Here is a 21079-nt window from a genome sequence, read left to right as displayed (position 1 = left end):
GGTGATTAAATCTCTACACAAACCTGGGTCTGAAATTGATGAGCAAAGATTGTCTCGGTATGTTTTGTTTCCAGTGTAGAGTATAGTTCCTTGAGGAACAGAATTGAGGGCTAAAAACAGTAACTTATTTAACACCTAAAAGAGGGGGGGTCGAGAGGACATTTTAATACATACACCAGATCTAGCTGCTTCACTTCCAAAGAGGTACATAGTATTTTGTTTTTGGTCTGGTGGTAGGACCTGTGTAGGGCCACTGATAGTTGTGATATGGCTTTATGGAAACAGCTTTTTCAGTGTTAATATATAATATTTTTGCAGTGTTTTTGAGTTATTACCACAAAATCAGTAGGGCCAACTCTAGTCCTGTCAGTTGGAAAGTCAACCTTTGTATAAGAGGATTATCTAGCTAGTATAAATGCTGTACTTAATGTAAAGTCTGAAGTTCACATTGCCAGGTTGTTTTGCTAATGGACTGTAAAACCTACCATAGTATCAGAAATGTAGTTTCCTGCAGTTGTAGCTTCAGCTTTCAGTTCCAGCCCCTATCCCCCACCATGTTTCCCCTTCCCTTTTTTTTGCAGTGGAACTTGGTAGCGTTCTTTTCATTGGCAGTGTTCCAGTGAAAGATTGACTTCTTCAGTTATCATATTCCATATGCTGTACACAGGGTGTTAGTGACTGATCAGTTATTATGTGGCTTCAGGGAATTGGCTATATATCTTAGTTTTGTATTTCCAGACTTGCTGACGCTTGGATTAGGTTTTTTCTTCTTTTTATTTAAATAGTTGCATGTTGGGTATGGTACATTTCATCATCCTTTCAGCCAGTTATTGTGTGTGTCTATTTCATGAAAGATGATCTCAAGGTGGTACAAAAAAGGTCTGTAATAAATGTATCAGATTTGCTATGGTACTAAGCTCCTCCTATTTCAGCATCATTTTTTCCCCTGCAAAACTAAGGGTACTTTTACATGTGCTCTGGGGGTGAGCGGGTGGGGCACTTTAATTAGAGTGGCTCTGAGAGCGTCTTGTGTATTAGCATCCCTGCACTTCAAAATGGTGGTGGGAGCACTTGAACTAAAGCTTGTTTGACAAGCTTTATTTAAAGCATCCCTGCTGCCATTTTGAAGCATGGGGATACTGAATAGATGTGATGCAGAGGCTGCTGGAGTGCATTAACATGCTCCAGCAGACTCAATCAAGTCTGCTCCGACACATGCTAATTAGCATGCATCGGTGCCTATTATGTCTAAGTGCTACTTAGACATACGTGGGAGTTATTGACTAGGACCAGTTGTTATCTTTAGTCATGTTCAGATGTTTTTTGATGTTCTGTAGACCAGTGGTTCTCAACTTTTTTGAACTTGAGATCTCCCTTCTAACCCTCCTGGCCCTGCTGGTGTTCCTTGCTCCCAACCCGCAGCCCCCTGGTTCTGCTGGTACCTTGAATTCCTAACCCACAGGCTCCCATCCCTGCTGGTGCCCCTCACTCCCCACCTGCAGCCCTCTGGCCCTGCTGGTGCCCCTGACCTACTGCCCCTGCCTCCAGCCCCACAGTGTGTTGGGCAGGCAGGATGTTTGGTAGGGGTGGAGCAAGCAATATGCTACACAAGAACTGTGGCTTAAGAACTTCATCCCCAACACCAGCTTCCACCCCTTGGGATGGCATCTACCCTGCAGGGCCTGGACTACTCTTCACTGGCTCAGGATAGGTGTTGGACAGTTTAAGATGAGCGTGTACTCTTGTGGCTTCTCCAACAATGCTGGCTGCAGCTGTGCTGCTCAAGATCAGACAGTCAGCTACATCACCTATGAGTGTCCATATGGCTTTCCTTCAGGTACCCAAGGTCTTATTGACATTGACCTTTGTCAAATGGGGATGCTATATGGCCACAGTCCCCAGTGGCCTGAAGCCTTGCTGGGATGAGCTGTGAGGAGGTTGATCATAGTATTGTATGATCACTCAGCCTGGAGAATCCATCTTTCATCTGCCATGCCTTGATGTTAATTAAAGTTTACTGGAAGGTGGATACAGGCCAAGCAATAACCATCCTTGCCCACCCAGGTCAATTCTTCTTTGTGGGGCTCCTCCTCCCCTTATACTCCACCCTCATCCTGTCCTATCTTCAATGGAGTCAATACATCGTCAGTTGCTTTGGCTGTTGCACTCAAATGTATATCCATATAAATAAAATCAAAATAAGAATGACCACAAAATCAGCCTTCAGCTCAGGAATCTCTTAATCAATTTAAGTCAATTTATTCTGGATCTCAACAGAAAAACTCAAATCAATTCGCCCCACTGCTTGGGCTAGTAGACTTCAGCCAAAAGTTTTAACCAGAAAAAAAAAAGATCACAAGTCCAGAATCATACTAATCCAGAATTGCTTTAGTCCCCCATATGTCAGTTAGACTGTTCACGGCCGTCTAATTCATGCCATCCCATGAATCCCCAGTTTTCCACCTTCAAGTCTGGGCTACAGTTCAGGGCCCAGATCCCTGATTAGGACCAATGCCTCCTTCAGCTAGTTTTACTTTAACAGTCCCATGCTAGGGCAGGCCCAGCTACCTTCCCTCTCTCCTTTTCTTTCCTTTTTCAGTTTTTTTGGTGTTTTTTTTTTTGAGCAACACAGTGTAGGAGAAAAGAGGAGAGACAAAGAAAAAAACTAAAAATCTAAACTAAGAGAAAAGAAATACCCAAACTGGGCTAAAAGGGCAGGGCCCCTTTAAGACTCACAGCCGCTTCTCCCTTTTTGCAGTCTCTTTGCTGCTTCCAGTTGCTGTTGTATCAGCTCCACTCTGTCAGTCAGCTCGCTAGCCGCCTATCCCTTCTTCACAGCTAGGGTTTCCCCAGCTGCTTTTCTCCCATAGCTTGATTCCTCCTACCATCTTCTGCAGAAGATTGACAGCTCCATCCACTTCTGGTTCCAGTCTCTCTTGTCTACTGCTGCTCCTCTCTTTTCCACCCTCCTCCAGGGCCTGAAATGTCTACACGAGTGCCTCTTCCACCATTGTAGATGGAGCATGTGCTTCTAAACCTTTGGAGCTAACAAAGATCATTCTTTCTATTTTTCTTTTTTTCTTTCTTTTTTCCCATCAATCCCTTTTTTCCCTCCTACATTTTTCATTCCTTCCTCTTCTATGTCCTCTACAAGTATGCCACGCATCTCCAGGAGAATACAGACCACAGTTTGAGAAACACAGAATTAGATTGGATGGGAAAATTTTAATCATAAAGAAATTTGAAAAAACCTCACCAAAATCCACTACTCCATTGAAGCAGGAACTTGCAGTAATTTATGTTCCTATACAGCTTTTGTGGAAGTGTTTCCTAGGGCATAAGGAAACAATGCTGAATGTGGGCTATTGCTGCATTGCATGAGAAGAATAACAAAAATATTGTGTTTGACGAAACATATTACTGATATGTGATACTGTTTGGATTTATTCAGTAAACTAGTGTCAAACAAATTTGCTTTGCCCTGACACCTCCTATATGGTCTGCCAACTGATTTCAAAGAAACATACATTTTAATTGACTTTACAGTCAGCTTAAAAGTTGTTTCATTATTGATATTATGTATGCTTTTATTAATGTGAAATGCCTTCCTAAAAGACTGACTTTAACTTTCTCATCATCCCTTCCCTCCCAACTTGATCTTAGCCAGTGTGTTTCAGTTTTTGACTACTAATTTTTGACCAGCAGCAGCCATGAAACTTCTTTGAATGACCTGGGCATTGCTGATGGCCTAAAAGATGAAATACTGAGTGAATGCATTTATATTCAACACTTCCATAGTTGGATTAATTCATGGGCTAACTGAGTGGGCCCAGGGGCCCCTCTCTCAGCATGAACAAAACTGGAGGTCAGGCTGGGCATGTGCTACGTGTTGGGCTGTGGCTGCTGGGAGCCATTTGCTGGGTGTCGCTTCAGTCAGACTGAGCTGCAGCAGGGCGAGGGGCATCCCTGGAGCTCGGTCCATGACACACACACCTGGGAGGCAGCAGCTCTGCACACACAGTGCCAATTCCAAGTGCAGACTTATGGGTGAGGGCTGCCATGGCTCTTGCTTGTGGGGCAGCACATCCCGCTCTGACTGCTGTTCCCACTGTGCTGGCTGGGGATGGAGCCCATGGCTGTGGGTGGAAGGAGGAGGTGCCCTGGACCATGAATCTTAATGAATCTTAACCCGCTGCTGCCCACTTCCACGTTTATATAAATATATTTTCAAATTATTTAATCATATTAAACACAGAATCAACCCAAATCTTTTTTTTTTCTTTCTATTTCCAAGCAGGTGACTAAAAATGGAGAAAATAGTGAACAGAATTTGTCTGGCTTCCACTCCGGACACGATATATTTTCTACAGGTTGCTTGGGAAAAAGACTTAAGCACTGGTTTTGTTGCAACACTTAGTGATGGGCAATCAGCATGGACTGGGACAGGTAATACAGAAACTGAAAGATTACTTGTAATTAAATATATGTTTTGCATTAATTGTGATTGATGTGTTTAACTGTTTTTATCCTGTAGTACACCAGAAAAACATTTCTGGGTTCCTTCTTTATTTGTCCAGGAAGGGAAGATACATCCTGATCATTTGGGACCTGTTTTAAACTTATGACAAGACTCAAATATCAAAATAAATACTAATTTATGGATAGGCAGTATTGCCTGTTTTCCTAGTATTTTAACTTCTTGTGATGGCATTAAATTAGGGTACTACACCTTCCCAAACTCTGCTTTTTAAATTTGTTTGGATTTCTTCTGTGAATTATAAACATCCAGACTTACTTACTATATTAACCCTTTTAGATGATTTATTAGACTACTAGTAATTGAATTTTGTACCCATAGCGTGCATATATGTATGAAGGAAAATAAGTAGAAGACCAAAATACAATATTACTTTTCCTGAATATAAATTGTAAAAACAAATAGGCTTTTAGATCTCTGGGTGGAAAAGTGACAAATAAGAGGGATTTATGTTTCTTATTCACACTCGGGGAGATTAAAAAAAAAATTATGTTTTTCTGCAGAACTGTCAGTTGTGTATCTGATAAAGAACATTTATTTTTTGGAGCAAGAATGCCTCAGAGAAGGGAAGAGTATGTAGCATTCTGTAGTAACTAATGAATCATGAGAAGAGAGATGCGTCTAAATTTTTATAGCCAATATTATATTTGATGTTGTTATTCATCTATAGCCACATTTTCAAAAGTAGTTACTGGTTTTAGTTCCTCAGTTTTCAGCTGTCCACCTTGGAGGCCTTTAGTTTGACTTTCTGAGATGGTGAGCACTGTCCTCATCTAGAAATTGTATTTGTGGCTGCTTGGTGCTCTTGGAAATCTAGTATGTCAGGTTGCTTCCAGAAGTGAGGACTTAGGACTGGGCCATTGAGTCTAGTCCTTTGTATTTACAAGCAATTGTTTACCCAAGGACTCTTCAAAATAGTCACTTCAAGCCCTCACACACAACTATGAGGTGCAATACACAAGACACCAAGAATGTTCTGTAACATGCCATGAGAAAAGTTGAAGTACCAAAAGGCATGTCTATACGTGCATTAATTCCCTGTAGTTACTGCACATTAAATCTAGTATTTGTAATAACAAGTACTAACTCAATGCACTATAACTGGTGCTACTGCATGGTAGCACTGGTGCACACCTTTTTAGTGACGCTAATAACAGTAGGCTAATTCTACTGCGCATTACCGCAATAGCATGGTTTTTGCTGTGACATGCTAATGCGCAGTAGAATTAATCTGCGCATTTAGCATCTTGTGTAGACGCACCCAAAATGTTTGACCACTTCTGAAGACTTTGGCCATACATATTATTATAAGAATTTAATACTTTCAGAAATCTCAGTGGCCTCTTAAACTTGATATACTGTGGCGGTGTGCATTGTTGTAGGCAAATCTAGGATTTTGAAAAGGGGTGTGTGGGAGCTGTTACTTACGCTGCAGAGGCGGCTGTGAGCCCCACCAGGCTTCCAGCTCCCTTCCCTCCCCCAGCAGGCAGACTGTGCTGCAGCAGTAGCAGTCAGAAACATTTTTTGAATTCCCGAAGCAGGTAGGAATTGTCTCCTGCCAACCAGGAGCAGGCATAATAAAGTGGAACCCACATGCTATTGTTGCTGTCTCTTGCCAAGCCTGGCACCCTGTGTAGCCAGTCCCCACAGCCCCCATCTGGAGCAGGGCAGGAGTAGCCATGGGACTACTCATGCCACTGGGTTAGCTAGGGACAACAGTGGCAGCAAGCAGGTCTCCCTTTTCCTGCTTTCATAGGCATAATTAGCAGGATTTGTGCCCTGGACAAACCCTGTTTGAGGGGAATTGTGGGAGCACAGGTATGGAGGAGGAGCTGCTGAGTGCTGGAGGGAAGCCAGTACCTAGACATGAAAGGTGACCCTTCCAAATGAAATATGCTTATACCCACGGCTCTGTGAATCTTTTAAAGAGGGAGGATGGGGGAGTGTGGCACAATGCCATCTCTGTCTTTCCCCAAAAACTCTGCAATGTGACAATTTGGTTAACATAGCCACTGCAGAGGGCAGACATCCCATCTCTTTAGGTAACTCTGAGTTGTAACCTGAGCTGGATACATTCCTGGGGGAGAGGGGTAACCTGCTCCCTCTGCCTGTTTGACTGGCATCACATACCTGGGTGAGGGGCTTGGACTCCCTATTGTTCTGAGCAATGCCAGTCTACCTGGCAACCAGAGATGCATTTCAAATTGGTTGGGTGGCAGCCAACAGTTGCTGGCCTCCATGGGACCAGGTAAATGAGGTCATAAGGTCTATATAAGTTAAGGATTGCCCAGGAGGAGGGGCAGTAGCCATGATGAAAACTCTGAGAGAGAAGCTGGACCATCTGAAACTTGCTTTTTCTCTTGAAATTCATGATCAATGAACTGCCTGTCTCCAGAGGAAACCTCCACCTGCCTCTGGATAATACTCATGAGTAAGCTACCTGAGATCTAGCTAGATATATAGTTTGCAGTAACTCAGATGCGTGATCAAAGGCTGCCCAGCCATGCCAGTTTTCTCTATGGGATTTCTCTGATATTGCTCAACCCTGTACCCTATCCCAAACCTACTCCTTGTAACCAGTAAAGGTCTCCTTTGTACCTAGCATGGGAGACTTACTGGGAGTGGGTCAATGGTGGTGGGTAAGGGGAATTCTTACCTGCTTCAAAGACTTTAAAAAGTTCCCAGCTGCTGCTCCTTTGGTGCAGTCTGAGCTCCGTTTCTAACTAGTCTCCAAAAGCAACCCAGGCGTGCATCAGGGGGGTACTGCAGCCACTAGCATATGAGTCATATAGCGAAAGGGGGTTGTGCTGCCACTCCACACCTCTTGGATCTGTCCCTGTTTATTGAGGGCCTTATTAAAATTTGATTTCTACTTTTTTTGGTTTCTTTCTGATTTCCATTGATTTCATTTAATTATCAGGGTAATATACTTTGGGGATGTCTACACATACTATTAATGTGCTGTAAGCTTACTGCACAGTAAGCTTTCCCCGAGAGCACATCTACATGTACACCTATCAGGAGCAAATATGTGAGGTCTTAAAGGCTACTCCTGCCCTGCTCTGCCCCTCCTACAGTAGCCAATGAGAGCTCTAGGCTCTCCTGGGTTCCAGCCCTGGGCTGGCAGGGGCCACCATGGTCAAGTCTGGGCTCTAGGGGGCAGTGGGAGCTGTCCTGCATCCAGGGCAGTTGTTTCTCAGCCCTGTGTCCTGATCAGCAGATTGGGGCATGGGGCTAGGAAAGTGTCTCTTCCCCTACAGCTGTTTCCCAGCCCTGCCCTGATGATTGGGGCAGGAGCCTAGGAAACAGCTGCTGGGGAGGGGACAGTTCCCCTACTTCCTGCTGCCTGGGCTGACCAGAAGCAATTTGCTCCTTGTGAGCTGGCTACATAGAATCATAGAAAAATATGGTTGGAAGGGACCTCAGGAGGTCATCTGGTCTAACCCCCTGCTCAAAGCAGGACCATCCCCAACTAGATCATCCCAGCCAAAGCTTTGTCTAGCTAGGTCTTAAAAGCCTCCAAGGATGGAGATTCCACCACCTCCCTGGGTAACCTGTTCCAGTGTTCTACTACCCTTCTAGTTAGAAAAAAATTCCTAATATCTAATCTAAACTTCCCTTGTTGCAACTTGAGACTGTTGCTCCTTGTTCTGTCATCTGCCACCATTGAGAACAGTCTAGCTCCATCCTCTTTTGAACCCCCCTTCAGGTAGGTGAAGGCTACTGTTAAGTCCCCTCTCAGTCTCCTCTTCTCTGGACTAAATAAGCCCAGTTCCCCCAGTCTTTCCATATAAGTCACGTCCTCCAGCCCCCTCAGCATTTTTATTGCCGTCGGCTGGACTCTGTCCAATTTATCAACATCCTTTCTGTAGTGGGGTGCCCAAAACTGAACACAGAACTCCAGATGTGGCCTCACCAGTGCTGAATAGAAGGGAATAAACATTTTCTTGACCTGCTGGCAACACTCCTACCAATGCAGCCCAGTATGCCATTAGCCTTCTTTGCAAAAAGGGCACACTCTTGGCTTATATTCATCTTATTGTCCACTGTAAGCCCCAGGTCCTTTTCTGCAGAGCTGCTGTCTAGCCAATCAGCCCTCAGTGTGTACTGGTGCATGGATCTATTCCATCCTAAGTGCAAGATTTTGCACTTGTCCTTGTTGAACCTCATGAGATTCCTTTTGGCCCAACCTTCCAATTTGTCTAGATCACTCTGAATCCTAGCCCTACTCTCCAGCTTATCTGCTGTTTCCCCCAGCTTGGTGTCATCTGCAAAAATGCCGAGGGTGCACTCTATGCCATCTTCCAGGTCACTGATGAAGACAGTGAACAAAACTGGCCCCAAGATCGACCCCTGGGGCACTCCACTTGATCCCTGCTGCCAACTAGACATTGAACCATTGATTAATACTCTCTGAGCCCAATGCTCCAGCCAGTTTTTGCCCACCTTACAGTCCATTCATCCAGCCCGTATTTCCTTAGGTTGCCTGTGAGAATGTTGTGGGAGATCATATCAAAAGCCATACTAAAATCAAAGTATAGTGCATCCACAGAGCCAGTCACCTGATCATAGAAGGCAATTAGGTTGGTCAGGCATGACTTGCCCTTGGTAAATCCATGCTAATTGTTCCTAATCACCTTCTTTTCTAAATGCTTAGACATGGATTCCTTGGGGATCTGCTCCATGATTTTTCCAGGGACTGAGGTAAGGTTCTGGCTCGTCTGTAGATCACGGGATCCTCCTTTTTTCCTTTTCTTAAACATGGGCACTATGTTTGCCCTTTCCCAATCATCCAAGACCACTCCTGATTGCCCTGAGTTTTCAAAGATGATGGCCATTGGCTCTGCAATCTCATCAGCCAACTGCCTCACTACTCTCGGGTGCATCCCATCCAGCCCCATGGACTTGTAATATCCAGCTTTTCTAAATAGTCCCTACCCTGTTCTTTTGCCACTGCTGGCTGTTCAGCTTCTTCCCAGACTGTGCTGCCTGGTATAGTAGTATGGGAGCTGACCTTGCTTGTGAAGACTGAGGTGAAGAAGGCATTGAGCACTTTAGCCTTTTCTGCATCCTCTGTCACAAGATTGCCTCCCCCATTCAGTAAGGGACCCACACTTTCCCTGATTCTCCTCTTGCTAACATACTAGCATACTTGTAGAAAACCTTCTTGTTACCCTTCATGTCCCTTGCTAGCTGCAACTCCAACTGTGCTGTGGCCTTTCTGACTTCATCCCTGCATGCCTGAGCAATGCTCTTATATTTCTCCATATTTATTTGTCCAAGTGTTCATTTCTTATAAGTAGAGGTAAACTGATACCTAGGTCCCATATTGGATCAGCACCAGTATAAGGAAAATTGACTGTATCAGCAATTGGCTTTTTTGGCTCATGTGGGCTATAACACCACCAATAAATGTCCTGTGCATCTGCACAGCTGCAGCACAACACACTGGTGGCCAGGAGCACAGCTCAGCAGCATGGAGAGCAGCCGGGTCTGGCTGGTAAGTCCATTGTGAGGGAAGGGGGGGGGGGACGCAGATTGAGGCCCCTGAGATGAGGGAGGGAGTGGGGCTTGGACAGGCACTGCACAGCCAGGACAGAGCGGGGGACAGAGCTGTGAGTGGCTCATCCAGGGGTGGGTGGGCAGCTCCCACTGTTACACGTACCCTGGGATGGCATGAGGGGGGCGTGTGCCCCATGATCTACGCAGGGTGAGGGCAGGCTGGGGCTGGGTGTGGCGCCAGGCTCTTCCCAGCAGGGGGCTGGACTGGGCTGTGCTCAGGACGGGTGGCACTGGGAGAGGAGGTTGGGGGGAGCCATGACAAATTTTGGGGTGGTTGCAGCCCCCTGTAGCCCCACTCCCAGCACCAGTGCCACCTGCCCTGAGCACAGCCCAGTCCCATCCCACAGCAGCATCCCATCCTTATCCTAAGTGCATATCTGGGGGCTCATGCTCCCCTGGGGTGCATGCAGCAGCGAGAGCCACTCCTTCCTGTGCCCCCCAGATGAGCCACTCGTGGGTCCGTCCCCTTCTCTGCCCCGCCTGTGCAGCATCTGCCCCAGCCCTACTCCCCCACCTCCCTGCGAGGTCCTTGATCTGGCCCCCCCCCCACACCCCTTTCTTTCCCCTTTGCCCCTTTCCCCGCAACAGACTTATCAGCTGGGCACCGCTCTCCATGCTGCATATCAGAATCGGATTGATATTGGCCGATACGGCTCATTTAAAAATTGGCTATTGGTATTGGCCCCAAAATTCTCTATTGGTGTACCCTTACTTATAAGCTTTGTTTTAGTGTCTTAGTTTACTAAAGAGTTCCCTGCTAAGTCAAGCTGGTCTTCTGCCATACTTGCTAGTTTTCCTGCGCATTGGGATGGTTTATTCCTGTACTCTCAGTAAGACTTCTTTAAACTACAGCTAACTCTCCTGGACTTCTCTCCCCCTCAGACTGGATTCCCAGGGGATCCTGCTGATGAGTTCCCTGAGTGAGTTGAAATCTGCTTTTCTGAAGTCCAGGTTCCTTATTCTGCTGCTCTTCATCCTTCCTTTCCTCAGCATCCTGAACTCAATCATCTCATGGTCACTGCTGTCCAAATTGCCATCCACTACTAGTGGAATTGCCCCAACAATTTTTCCCTGTTTGTGAGCAACAAGTCAAGAAGAACATGGCTCCTAGTTGGCCACTCCAGTACTTGCACCAGGAGGTTGTCCCCAGTACTGTCCAAAAACTTCCTGGATTGCCTGCACACTGTTGTGTTACCCTCCCAGCAGATGTCAGGGTGATTGAAGTCCCTCATGAGAACCAGGGCCTATGATCAGGAAGCTTCTGGTAGCTGAAGAAAGCCTCATTTACCGCTTCCTCCTGGTTGGTGGTCTATAGCAGACACCCACTACAACATCACCCTTGTTGCTCTCACCTCTAACCTTATCCCAGAGACTTTCAACAGGCCTGTCTCCAGTTTCATACTGGAGTTCTGAGCAATCACATGGCTCTTTTACTTATGCCATATAGTTCTTTTACATGAGCAGTACTGCACAGTAGCTAATGCACAGTTAATCTACCTATATTTACAGGTATTAGAAAACCAAGTATTAGCCTTATTTACTGTGAAGGAGCTGCTGCACATGGTTACATGGTGATGCCTTACTGTGCAGTACATTAGTCTATCACAAGAAGTCAGCTATCTTTTAAGTTCTTGGCTGATGGCTGTTGGATTTAGTTTAAGAGAAAACAAAACTGAAAAGTATTGAGGGTAAGTTTTGTCTCCTCCATTTATTTTGCTGATGATGCTGCACTCACTGCCCATGAAGAAGGCCAAGTATAAATACTTAGCAATCGCCTCTCCCATGCTTGCAGGATGTTTGCTTTGACCATCAGCATCAAGAAGACTGCGGTCTTAGGATGGGGTGCTTGCCAGTCACCATCTATCAGCCTTGACAACACACCTCTTGAGGCAGTGAACAAGTTCTGCTACTTCGGATTCACAGCATGTGACAACCTATCACTGGATGGAAGAGCTAAATGTGGGCAAGTTGGAAAGGCAGCTACCACTTTCAGTAAGCTCTCTAAATGAGTATGGAACAATAGAAAACTCACAATCAAAACTAAGCTGTTTGTGTACAAAGCCTGCATTCTGGGTGAGACATAGTCAACATATTCATATCAAGAAAAGAAGCTGAATAGCTTTCACCTATGCTGTTTATGGCACATTCTTGACATCAGGTGGCAAGACAGAATCACCAACACAGAGGACATCACCAAAGCCAGCCTGTCAACGATCACTTCATTACTCAAACAGTGGTGCCTATGCTGGCTTGGGCATCTTTGCAGGATGGAAGGTGGGCATATCCCAAAGGACATCCTATATGGGCAAATTGCAGATGGTGAGAGAAGTGTAGGGTGCCCACAATTGCACTTCAAAGATGTCTGCAAACAGGATATGAAGGCTTTTAGAATTGACCCAAACCTTTGGGAATCCTTAGTTGGAGACGGAACAAAGTGGTGCTCCCTTCTCAATCATGGAGTCCAACATCATGACGAGAAATGGTCACTTGAATTACAACAGCAATGTGCCCGAAAGAAACATCCTGTCAGTACAGTAGCCCCTAACACCATGTATACCTGTGACCACTGTGGCAGGACCTGCAAGTCTATCAGCCTCTACAGCCACAAGAGAAAATGCACCACCAGTCATTAGAATAGCTGTAGTACCACCATCACTCACTGATGAACAGATGCCATATTTTACTATCTTTCATTTATATTTGGTCATCATTTTCTCAAGACAAAGACTATTTTTATTGTACGTCCCTGATCTTGCAAAGACTTTATACATTTGCTTAATGGGAGTAATTCCACTAACAGGTAATTTTCCTTGGTGCAAGGAGCTTCAGCTGGTTGTGAATTAGCTTCAAGTTGTTGGTACGATTACTAAAGAAAATAAAGGACAAGTTCCAGTTTAGTTCTCTTCCTCCACTACTTTTACTACCCCATTTTATGTCATTTTGATCTGACTTTGATGCTAATGTATTCTGATTCATGTGTCCCCAAACCGGACCATTAATTGGGGCATTATTGGCTGGATCTGTCTTAATAGGCTGTGCAAGCATAGGTGAGGCTACAGAGTTAGAATCTTTCTTAAGATGGTGACTAAATTCTACTGGAGATTATCATTTGCTAGTATTTTAGCTGTGTTTAGCTGGTATTCCTGTGTTTAGCTGGCATTCTCATGCTTAATATTATAAACGCCTTGGCTTTCCATTCAGAGCAGACCAAAGGCTGAAAATTCCTGAAACTTTCAACTACATTTTATTCAGGTTTTACTGAGCACTACAAAACCTGGGCATTTCCACTTTCCTTTTGTCTCTTACTATTTGTCACAATTTTCAGTATTACTTATTTTCTAAAGATGCTACCAGTATTTTGAACCCAGTCAGAAAATGGTCCCATTTTTGTGCATGAACTGTACATACTTGCATAAACATTTGATGTGCAGTCCTGAGGAGAGGTCTTTATCTAGATTTTGGTGTGAACATACCTGATTTGTATATATGCATATATGTAAATTAATGGCTACTTTCTGACTGAAAATCTGCACTATCACTTGACTTAAAATTTAAAAAAAAATCTGTAGTATCATCTCATTTATCATAGTTGATACAAAAAGATGTGCAAAACTTCATCAAAAATAGTTTATTAAGGTCAGGAGGACAGGAGGGGATATATATCTTTAGCAAATAATTGTCCACTCACTCCTTGCCATATTTTTGGGCAATTGATCTGATGAGTAGTTCTTCTGTTGCAATACTAGATTACCTGAAATGTCAAGAAAATGAAGAGCAGAAGAATGTGGTAATTTAAACCCAGTCACTTTCTGCATGGGAAGCTATTATGTTTTTACTGGTATGATTAGGGGTGGTATAGAAGCTTATATGTGTATGTGAAACATGTATCAAGATATTACATATTTATAAAGAAGAAATATTGTTAATTAAAAGTGTTAAGCCTGAGACTTTTTTTTCAGTTTGGTTTGTAATTGTGTGTTGAGAGCTATTTTCAGTCCAGCTCAAGCTACAACTCTTGTCTCCACAGCTCATTCTTACAGATGCTGGGAGCCTGCATTAGTGATGTGATTTTTCCTGTTTAGTTAGTACTTGACAATCTAACATTTGGGGTTTTTTTGTATTTTAAGCAGAAGATCAGTGATGTAACTGGAAAGTGAAATTACTGTGAACAAATTAAAAAATATAAATGACCTTCTTGATGAATTATAGATCATGACCTAGATCATATTACATAGGCACTCTTTTATCGATTCTGTTCAGATTCATTACATTCAGCAGTTAATAAACTTTTAAAATTTTGTTTAAACGCTTTTTCTTGCTGCGTTGTTATTAGTATCCATGGATATTATGAGCTTGCATAAAGGGAAGAATAATTTCCCTATTTATTTGTTTATCTGTTTGTTTGTTTACTTTTCCCATGTACATATGATTTCTGTAATTTTTCTTTGCACAGTTTCTGAAGCTGAAATTTCTAGGGAAGCTGCTGACATGGAAATGGAAAGAGAAAAATATGTTGAAGAACTGAGGAAAGCACTGGTATTAGAAGCAAGACCAGCTAATATATATAATTTCTATATTTCTAAAGATGAAGAAAATGCAGACTACTTTCATTTCTCTTATGAAAAAAATCTGAAAGATTTTTCTGTAAGTATTTATATAAGACAGTCCATTGTAAAAAAAAAAAAAAAAAAAAAAAAAAAAAAGATGAATGTTAGTTCTATAAATGTTAAACATGAAAGGGGACCTGTGCATATTCCCTAAGATTTATAAAAGTTTTCCCAAAAACTTAAAACAACAGAAATATTTCTGTTACTTTTTAAAAATCCCCAGAGCAGAAGTGAGGGCAAGGGCCTGCTTTAGTGGTGCTTTTCAGCTTTAAAGTCATATTGACTGGCAATGGAGTCTTGAGTGCCTAACAGCTGTAGGCATCAAAGGCCTATGTTGTCAGTTTTATTTCAATTTCCTTTGTAGGTTTTCCTCTAATAAGGTATTGTAGAAATGTAATACTCTGCTATGTAAAACATAACAGATACTAGTGTTGCAATTTTTAATATTCTACTAAAATATTGCATATGTTCTAATTTTTAAATACAAGTTTTTTAAAAAAAAACTTGTAGATACTTTTTCTTTTCCTATGGTACCCAGCCCAGGGCTATATCTCATATTTTCTTTAAGCCTCTCAAAAAGTTGCAAAAAGTAAACAAAACAGTTTCTGAATTTGAAATATAATTCAGCTATCTGACGTATATGTATAATTCAGATACATATCAATGTATATAATTGATATGTATCAAATATCAATTATGTACATTAATTTCTAAAATTAATAATTTGAGAAAAACAATTGCTCCTATCTTACTTATTGTTTTAAAATATTGTATCTGAAAATGAATCCCTCATCCCCATCCCCAAACAAAAATCTTCCATGTTTGAAAGAGATCTAAATCTTGCCTAAGAGTCAGATTTGTCAAGGGTCCCTCCAGCTTCATGTTGAGGCACAGTTTGGGGCAGTGTGACCATTTAAACCCAGTTACTTTCTGCATGGGAAGCTATTCTGTTTTTACTGGTATGATTAGGAGTAGTATAGAAGGTTATATGTGTATGTGAAACATGTATCAAGTTATTACATATGTATAAAGAAGAAATAGAGTTAACTAAAAGTGTTAAGGTTGAGACTTTTTTTTTCAGTTTTGTTTGCAGTTGTGTGTTGAGAGCTATTTTCAGTCCAGCTCTTTTTGTGCTGCACTTTTTTCTATGGGTATACCAAAGATTTTTCATTTCAGCACTTCTTATGAGCCAGTCAGGGCTCAACTTTATTTCCACAGCGATCAAGGGCAAAGCACCAGTTGAGTCCAGTGGTAAGGGGTCACAACCTACATTCATTTAAAAAGTCCTCCACAGAACAGTGATTCTAACCATCCTTTGTTTTCATTTTTCTACGCAGACACTTCTTATATAAGTGGATACCAGACAGATTAAGTACATATTGTACTTATGAAAAATATTTTCATGTATGTGAGACTGCATTTCATGATTTTCATGTATGTGTTGCCATTTATTAAGACTTATACATGAAATAGCCTGGCCAAAATAAGGACACTAGTGATTTTATTTCAGTTTTGGTATCAGGCATCAACAGATTTTTGGATAAGATGGCACCTTTCAGATGTTCAGATGAAATATCCTTTTCTGTATAATAGCCTACAGTAGAAAATGGATAAACATTAACAAAATTTGTGCTGGTTTTCAGGTACATGGTAATGTTGGGAATTTGTTTTAGGGTCTGAATCTTTTATAAATCTTTTCAGGGTCTGAATTATTGTAAAACAGATATTCAACTTTCTTTAACCCCTTACAAAGTTTCTGTATTAATATTATATATAAATGGAAAATCTTGCATCCTTTCCATTTTTGTGGAGAACAGTCCTATGGCCTATAATAAAAGCATGTATACTTTCTTCAGCTAATTGTACTGATTGCAGTCTAAGGAAAAGCACCTTGGTGTTCTTACTCTTAATTTAAAATGTGAGGTTCATCAGAAGTGATCAATTCCACCTTTTACAGAGCTGTATGGTGTATTTTTTATTTATTTTATTTTTTGCCCTGTTTAATCTGTCATCTCCTTCTGTCTTGACCTATTTAATCTATCATCACTTTTTGAAAAAAATCCATTAAATATTAAGAACAATTATATGATTACTAGTCTCAATTCAGTAGTTTTATTATTTGATATGTATTACAAAGGTTACAGTAACATTTCTAAATATAAATAGTTTCTGTAGTGTTTTGCTGTTAGTTAAGTTGTTTTGTCTTGCTAGAGAAATGTGGTCACAGTTGCTTTATTATACAAAATCAGCAAAGAGATGTGGTATATCTGTATCTTCTTAGTTTAAACAAGTGTAGGGATTTACAAAAATGCTCATGGCTGATCTAACTCCTGTGAATTTATATGGAATCTGTATTAGGCCTACACTTAGTGTTTATGTAAATCCTGTCCCTAAGCATAAGTCCGAGTCAGTTATCTCAGAACGTTTTCCTAAATTGAAAAATGGAGAAAAGTAGCCTTTAAATTAATTTATCACAAACCAGAGGTGTTTGGCTTTTTATGCCTTTGGTTTTGGATGATATTCTTGTGTGCTTTGGGAAGTTTCAGTTGTCATCACTGTGTGTTTTCCCAGTCCATTTTTATTATATCCCTTGGTGCTCCGCCTGATACAATAGGAATACTTTTTTAAGGTGTTTAGAAGTGTTTGACTTGTAGAATAATTACTGCATAATAACAGTAATCAGTTTAATTATTTTGTTTCTATATATTAGTTATTAGATGCGAGTTACTGGGGAGAATACAGATTAAAAAACCCCCACTAAAATAGATACTAGTACGCATATATTTATTTAGTTTGTACAATTGAAAATGTTGTTCAGATTGTGCACGTATTTAGATGTCCAGCAACTTGTCCACACTAGGAAAATGTCTTTTCATTTTTAGCAATGCTGAAGATTTAATCTTTCCTACCAGAAGTATAAGTGCTGCTACAGACGGGGCTTATATGCTTTTAGTACTTCATCATCACAGGGTCGATACTGATTTTTCTAAATATCAACATAGCCAAAATGAAGACCATTGTGAGTGGAAAATGAGATTTACAGTGCATTTCAAACAGTAGTTAGGACAGTTATAATTTTCTTCTTTTGTATTTTTATTCAGTGTTTTGCTTATGATCATAGGAAAATAGCTATCTGTGTTATACAGCTACATTTTTTCTGTGAGCACTTCAACAAGAGATGCTAATATGTGTAGTTCTCATCAGAATGAGTGCTTTTCCAAGAACATTTTAAATAAATGATCCTTCTCCTTTGCATGATTGTTCCTTTGAACATTTTACTGCTTTATGAGCCCAAATTCGGAGACATTTTGTCCAGTCTGTATGCAACTATGTGATTCCCTGAGCTTCTAACCAAAGGTATAAAATAGCAGTGTGTGCCAACTGAACTTTTGTTCTCAACCACTTTTTAGCTTGATACAGGACTTCTTGATGCCTGCTTTTAGACTGAAAGAAAACTTTGCTTTAACTGATTGCATCTGATGAAGTAGGCTGTAGCCTACGAAAGCTCATCCTATATTCTTCTTTGCTACATTTAGATTTACTAGATAAGACATTATATAGCTCTACTGTCTGCTGGCAAACAAACTTTTTTTTCATTTTGATGACATTTTTGTTCAAGGGCTCTTGGATCCAAGTTTTGTGACAAGATTATAGCAGTGAATCATGAACACTCTAGATGCCTCTATACTTGCAAGAATCCTTTCTCCTATGGGAAATGCTTTGTCTTTGAGTCCTGCAGGGATAGGGAGGGAAGGCTGGGGAAGCCCATACAAATCTATCTAATGGGAAGTCCTCAGAACAAGTTCCTAGGGCACTAGGGAGCTAGGGGGACTGCACTCTTATACCCTTATTTTATAGGCCTTTCAGTCTTATCTGAAATCAGGTAGGAAAATGCCTTCCAAGGTAAATGAGGTAAATGGGAAAGGTGTCCAGCTCTTTGTAATTAGGCTGAATCAGAACTCTGGTTCCAGTTGGTCGCATTCAGGAGATCAGGACAATTCATCCCCTGAACAAGCACAACCTGCAGCAAGCCCAGAGCCCTAGCTGGGCTGAGTGAGCCAGTCAGTGCAGCCAGTCCTCTAAAGCTGCAAGCAACAGGCCCCATAAAAGCCAGGCTCATCCTGAAGTCTCCTTATCTGGGTAAAGGTGAAAGTTTTTGCTCCTGACCGTCCGTGCTCCCTTGCTGATTCTCTGGTTTTGATTCTAGGCTCTGACTCCAGCTTCTGATTTTGGTAAGGCCCTTGGCATCTCTGGTTCTTTGTTCTTGACTTTGGTTCAAGCTCCAGTTCTGGCTTTTGACTTCTGATCTTGGTCAGCTTTCGGCTTACCTTGTCTCCAGCTACAGCTTCTGACCCCATCTGTCTTGAACTCAGCTATGGCTCCCAGTTCCAGCTAACATCTGACTTCTCTGTACCCCAGCTCTTGGGAAGCTGACCAGGACTGTGCTTCTGGTGCTTAGGCTAGACTGCCCATGCCTGGGACCATAATACTCCCCTAAGGTGAAATCTCCTCCCCATACTCTACTGAGAATTTGTGGTTCTCATGGATGGCTTATGAAATGCATGTATAATAGACTTCTACTTATGTTCCCTCAGTGAAATATTAGACTGAGGAATATAGGAAACTCATTCCTCACCCTAGTGCTGTGCTCCATCGGTCTCTGGCTCTGCAACACTGGGGAGACCCTTCGTGTGACAAGGCTATACCAGCAGTCACTTTAATTGGTACTTATTACCACTTCAGCTAAGATATTGGGGCAGATTTAGAGTGAGATTTCAACTCCACCTTGCTTGCAGACCTCAGAACAACCAATGGCACAATCAACCTAATTGATGCTTACTTAAATTGGAAGAACCTCAATTGCAACACTGATCCATGAAAAGTTTCAGTCCCTTCTGCTTCTGGTGGGGTCTGAGCTCAGGATTTCTGTATGATGTTTTCCCAATTCCGTTGATTTTGGTGGGGAGGAGGGGGAACAAAGGGGTTTGATTATATGTTTACATTCTTATCCCATTAATTTCCCAAATGTTCACAAGATCAGACAGGATTCAGCTGAATTGGTTTTTGGAGGTCCCGGGACTTTCAATACCTCTGGTTTCTGGATATTTGTGTTTCTTGTATACCCAATTCCAGAGCTATGCTCCTTGATCTGTTGTCTGTTATAAGCCCATTTGGTCCATGGCATCATGATCATCATAAAAGCCTCAGGTTGACTTATGTGGCAGAGTGGATGAGAGAGTCTCTTTCTAGTGTAAAAGAAAATCCCTTTTACTATCTGAGATATAAATACATGGCATCTTACTTCAAGCTCCAGGAGGTAATCTAAAAGGGCCTTTCCGTGCACTCAATCAAGCATGCCTAGCAACAATATTAGGTTACCTATCCATGGAAAGGCAGATGTTTTTCTCCCTACCTTAGTTTGTTGATATTCATGCAAGGGTCTAACCAAAGCACTTCCACCCTTAAAAAACCCGGTCTCACTATGGGACCGCAAGCTTGTGTTTTCAGTCCTCCTGAGCTCACAATTTAACCACCAGCGATGTGCTGCCTATTTCATTTGTGAATGAAGATGGCCCTCTTAACTGATCATCTCAGCAAGAAATATGGGGAGAGCCAGCTCTTCCTTGCTGGCTCATTACCCCAGTCAGGGTAAACTCACCAAAACCAACAAAATTAACTTTCTGTATTAATTGCAGCAGCTTGTGCACCCAAGACAGAGGCATGACTCCATACCTTGGATGTGAGACGTGCTCTGATTTTTAACTTGTACAAAATGTAGCCATTCAAGTTATCTCTTTGGCTCATCATGGTCATCGTGAGGAGGATGAAGGACAGCATGGGGAATGTCTGCATTACCTCTTCACCATTTTGTCTATGCCTGAGCTCACAGATGGCTTAGCATGGTCCTGAGCAGGTTTCTCAGCAGCATGCTTTGATTCTCCCTTTAGATTATTTAAATATTTTTGTCACAAATAGAATGAAATTTTCATATTAACAATAAATGACATGCTGTTTATGAACTATTGTTACTTTGCTTTATTGATTAAGATCTTGTCTACATGAGATAATTGAACTGAGGAACAATAGCGGGACAATTACAGCTATAAAAATAAAGGCCAGTCCATCTCCACTGTCACCACAATCAGTATACCAACAGAATCAGTGGGCTCTACATTTGACTATCAGAAGATGTGATATACTTCATCCAGTGCACCAAATGTTTTCATGGAAATGATTGCTATGCTCCAGAATGAATGCTTACAAGAAAAGATAAAGGGCAGAAAACACTTTATCATAAGTAGGAATATACTTCTCACAAAACAACTACTCCATCTCTGATTTCACAGTCCTTATTCTAAAGGGAAACCAACAC

At 41.9% G+C, this 21079-nt stretch overlaps 1 protein-coding gene across 8 annotated transcripts in view; it reads left to right on the top strand.

Annotated features, from left to right (window-relative positions):
• XRCC4 (X-ray repair cross complementing 4) overlaps nucleotides 1-21079 on the top strand; it is a 333742-nt gene that overhangs the window by 35992 nt on the left and 276671 nt on the right. For 7 of the 8 annotated variants that reach the window (XM_059725055.1, XM_059725054.1, XM_059725052.1 and 4 more), the window contains exons 2-3: nucleotides 4298-4446; nucleotides 14553-14743. In XM_059725055.1, the coding sequence (XP_059581038.1) occupies nucleotides 4308-4446; nucleotides 14553-14743 (330 nt within the window). In that variant the 5' untranslated portion in view covers nucleotides 4298-4307. Of the gene's footprint in view, nucleotides 1-4294; nucleotides 4447-14552; nucleotides 14744-21079 lie in introns of all 8 variants that reach the window. The other variant, XM_059725050.1, reaches the window with a different exon arrangement.

This window comes from Alligator mississippiensis, chromosome 3, assembly GCF_030867095.1.
Source record: "Alligator mississippiensis isolate rAllMis1 chromosome 3, rAllMis1, whole genome shotgun sequence".
Taxonomy (NCBI): domain Eukaryota; kingdom Metazoa; phylum Chordata; order Crocodylia; family Alligatoridae; genus Alligator; species Alligator mississippiensis.
The sequence above is the reverse complement of the archived record's forward strand: the minus strand, read 5'-3'. Positions and strand labels throughout refer to the sequence as shown.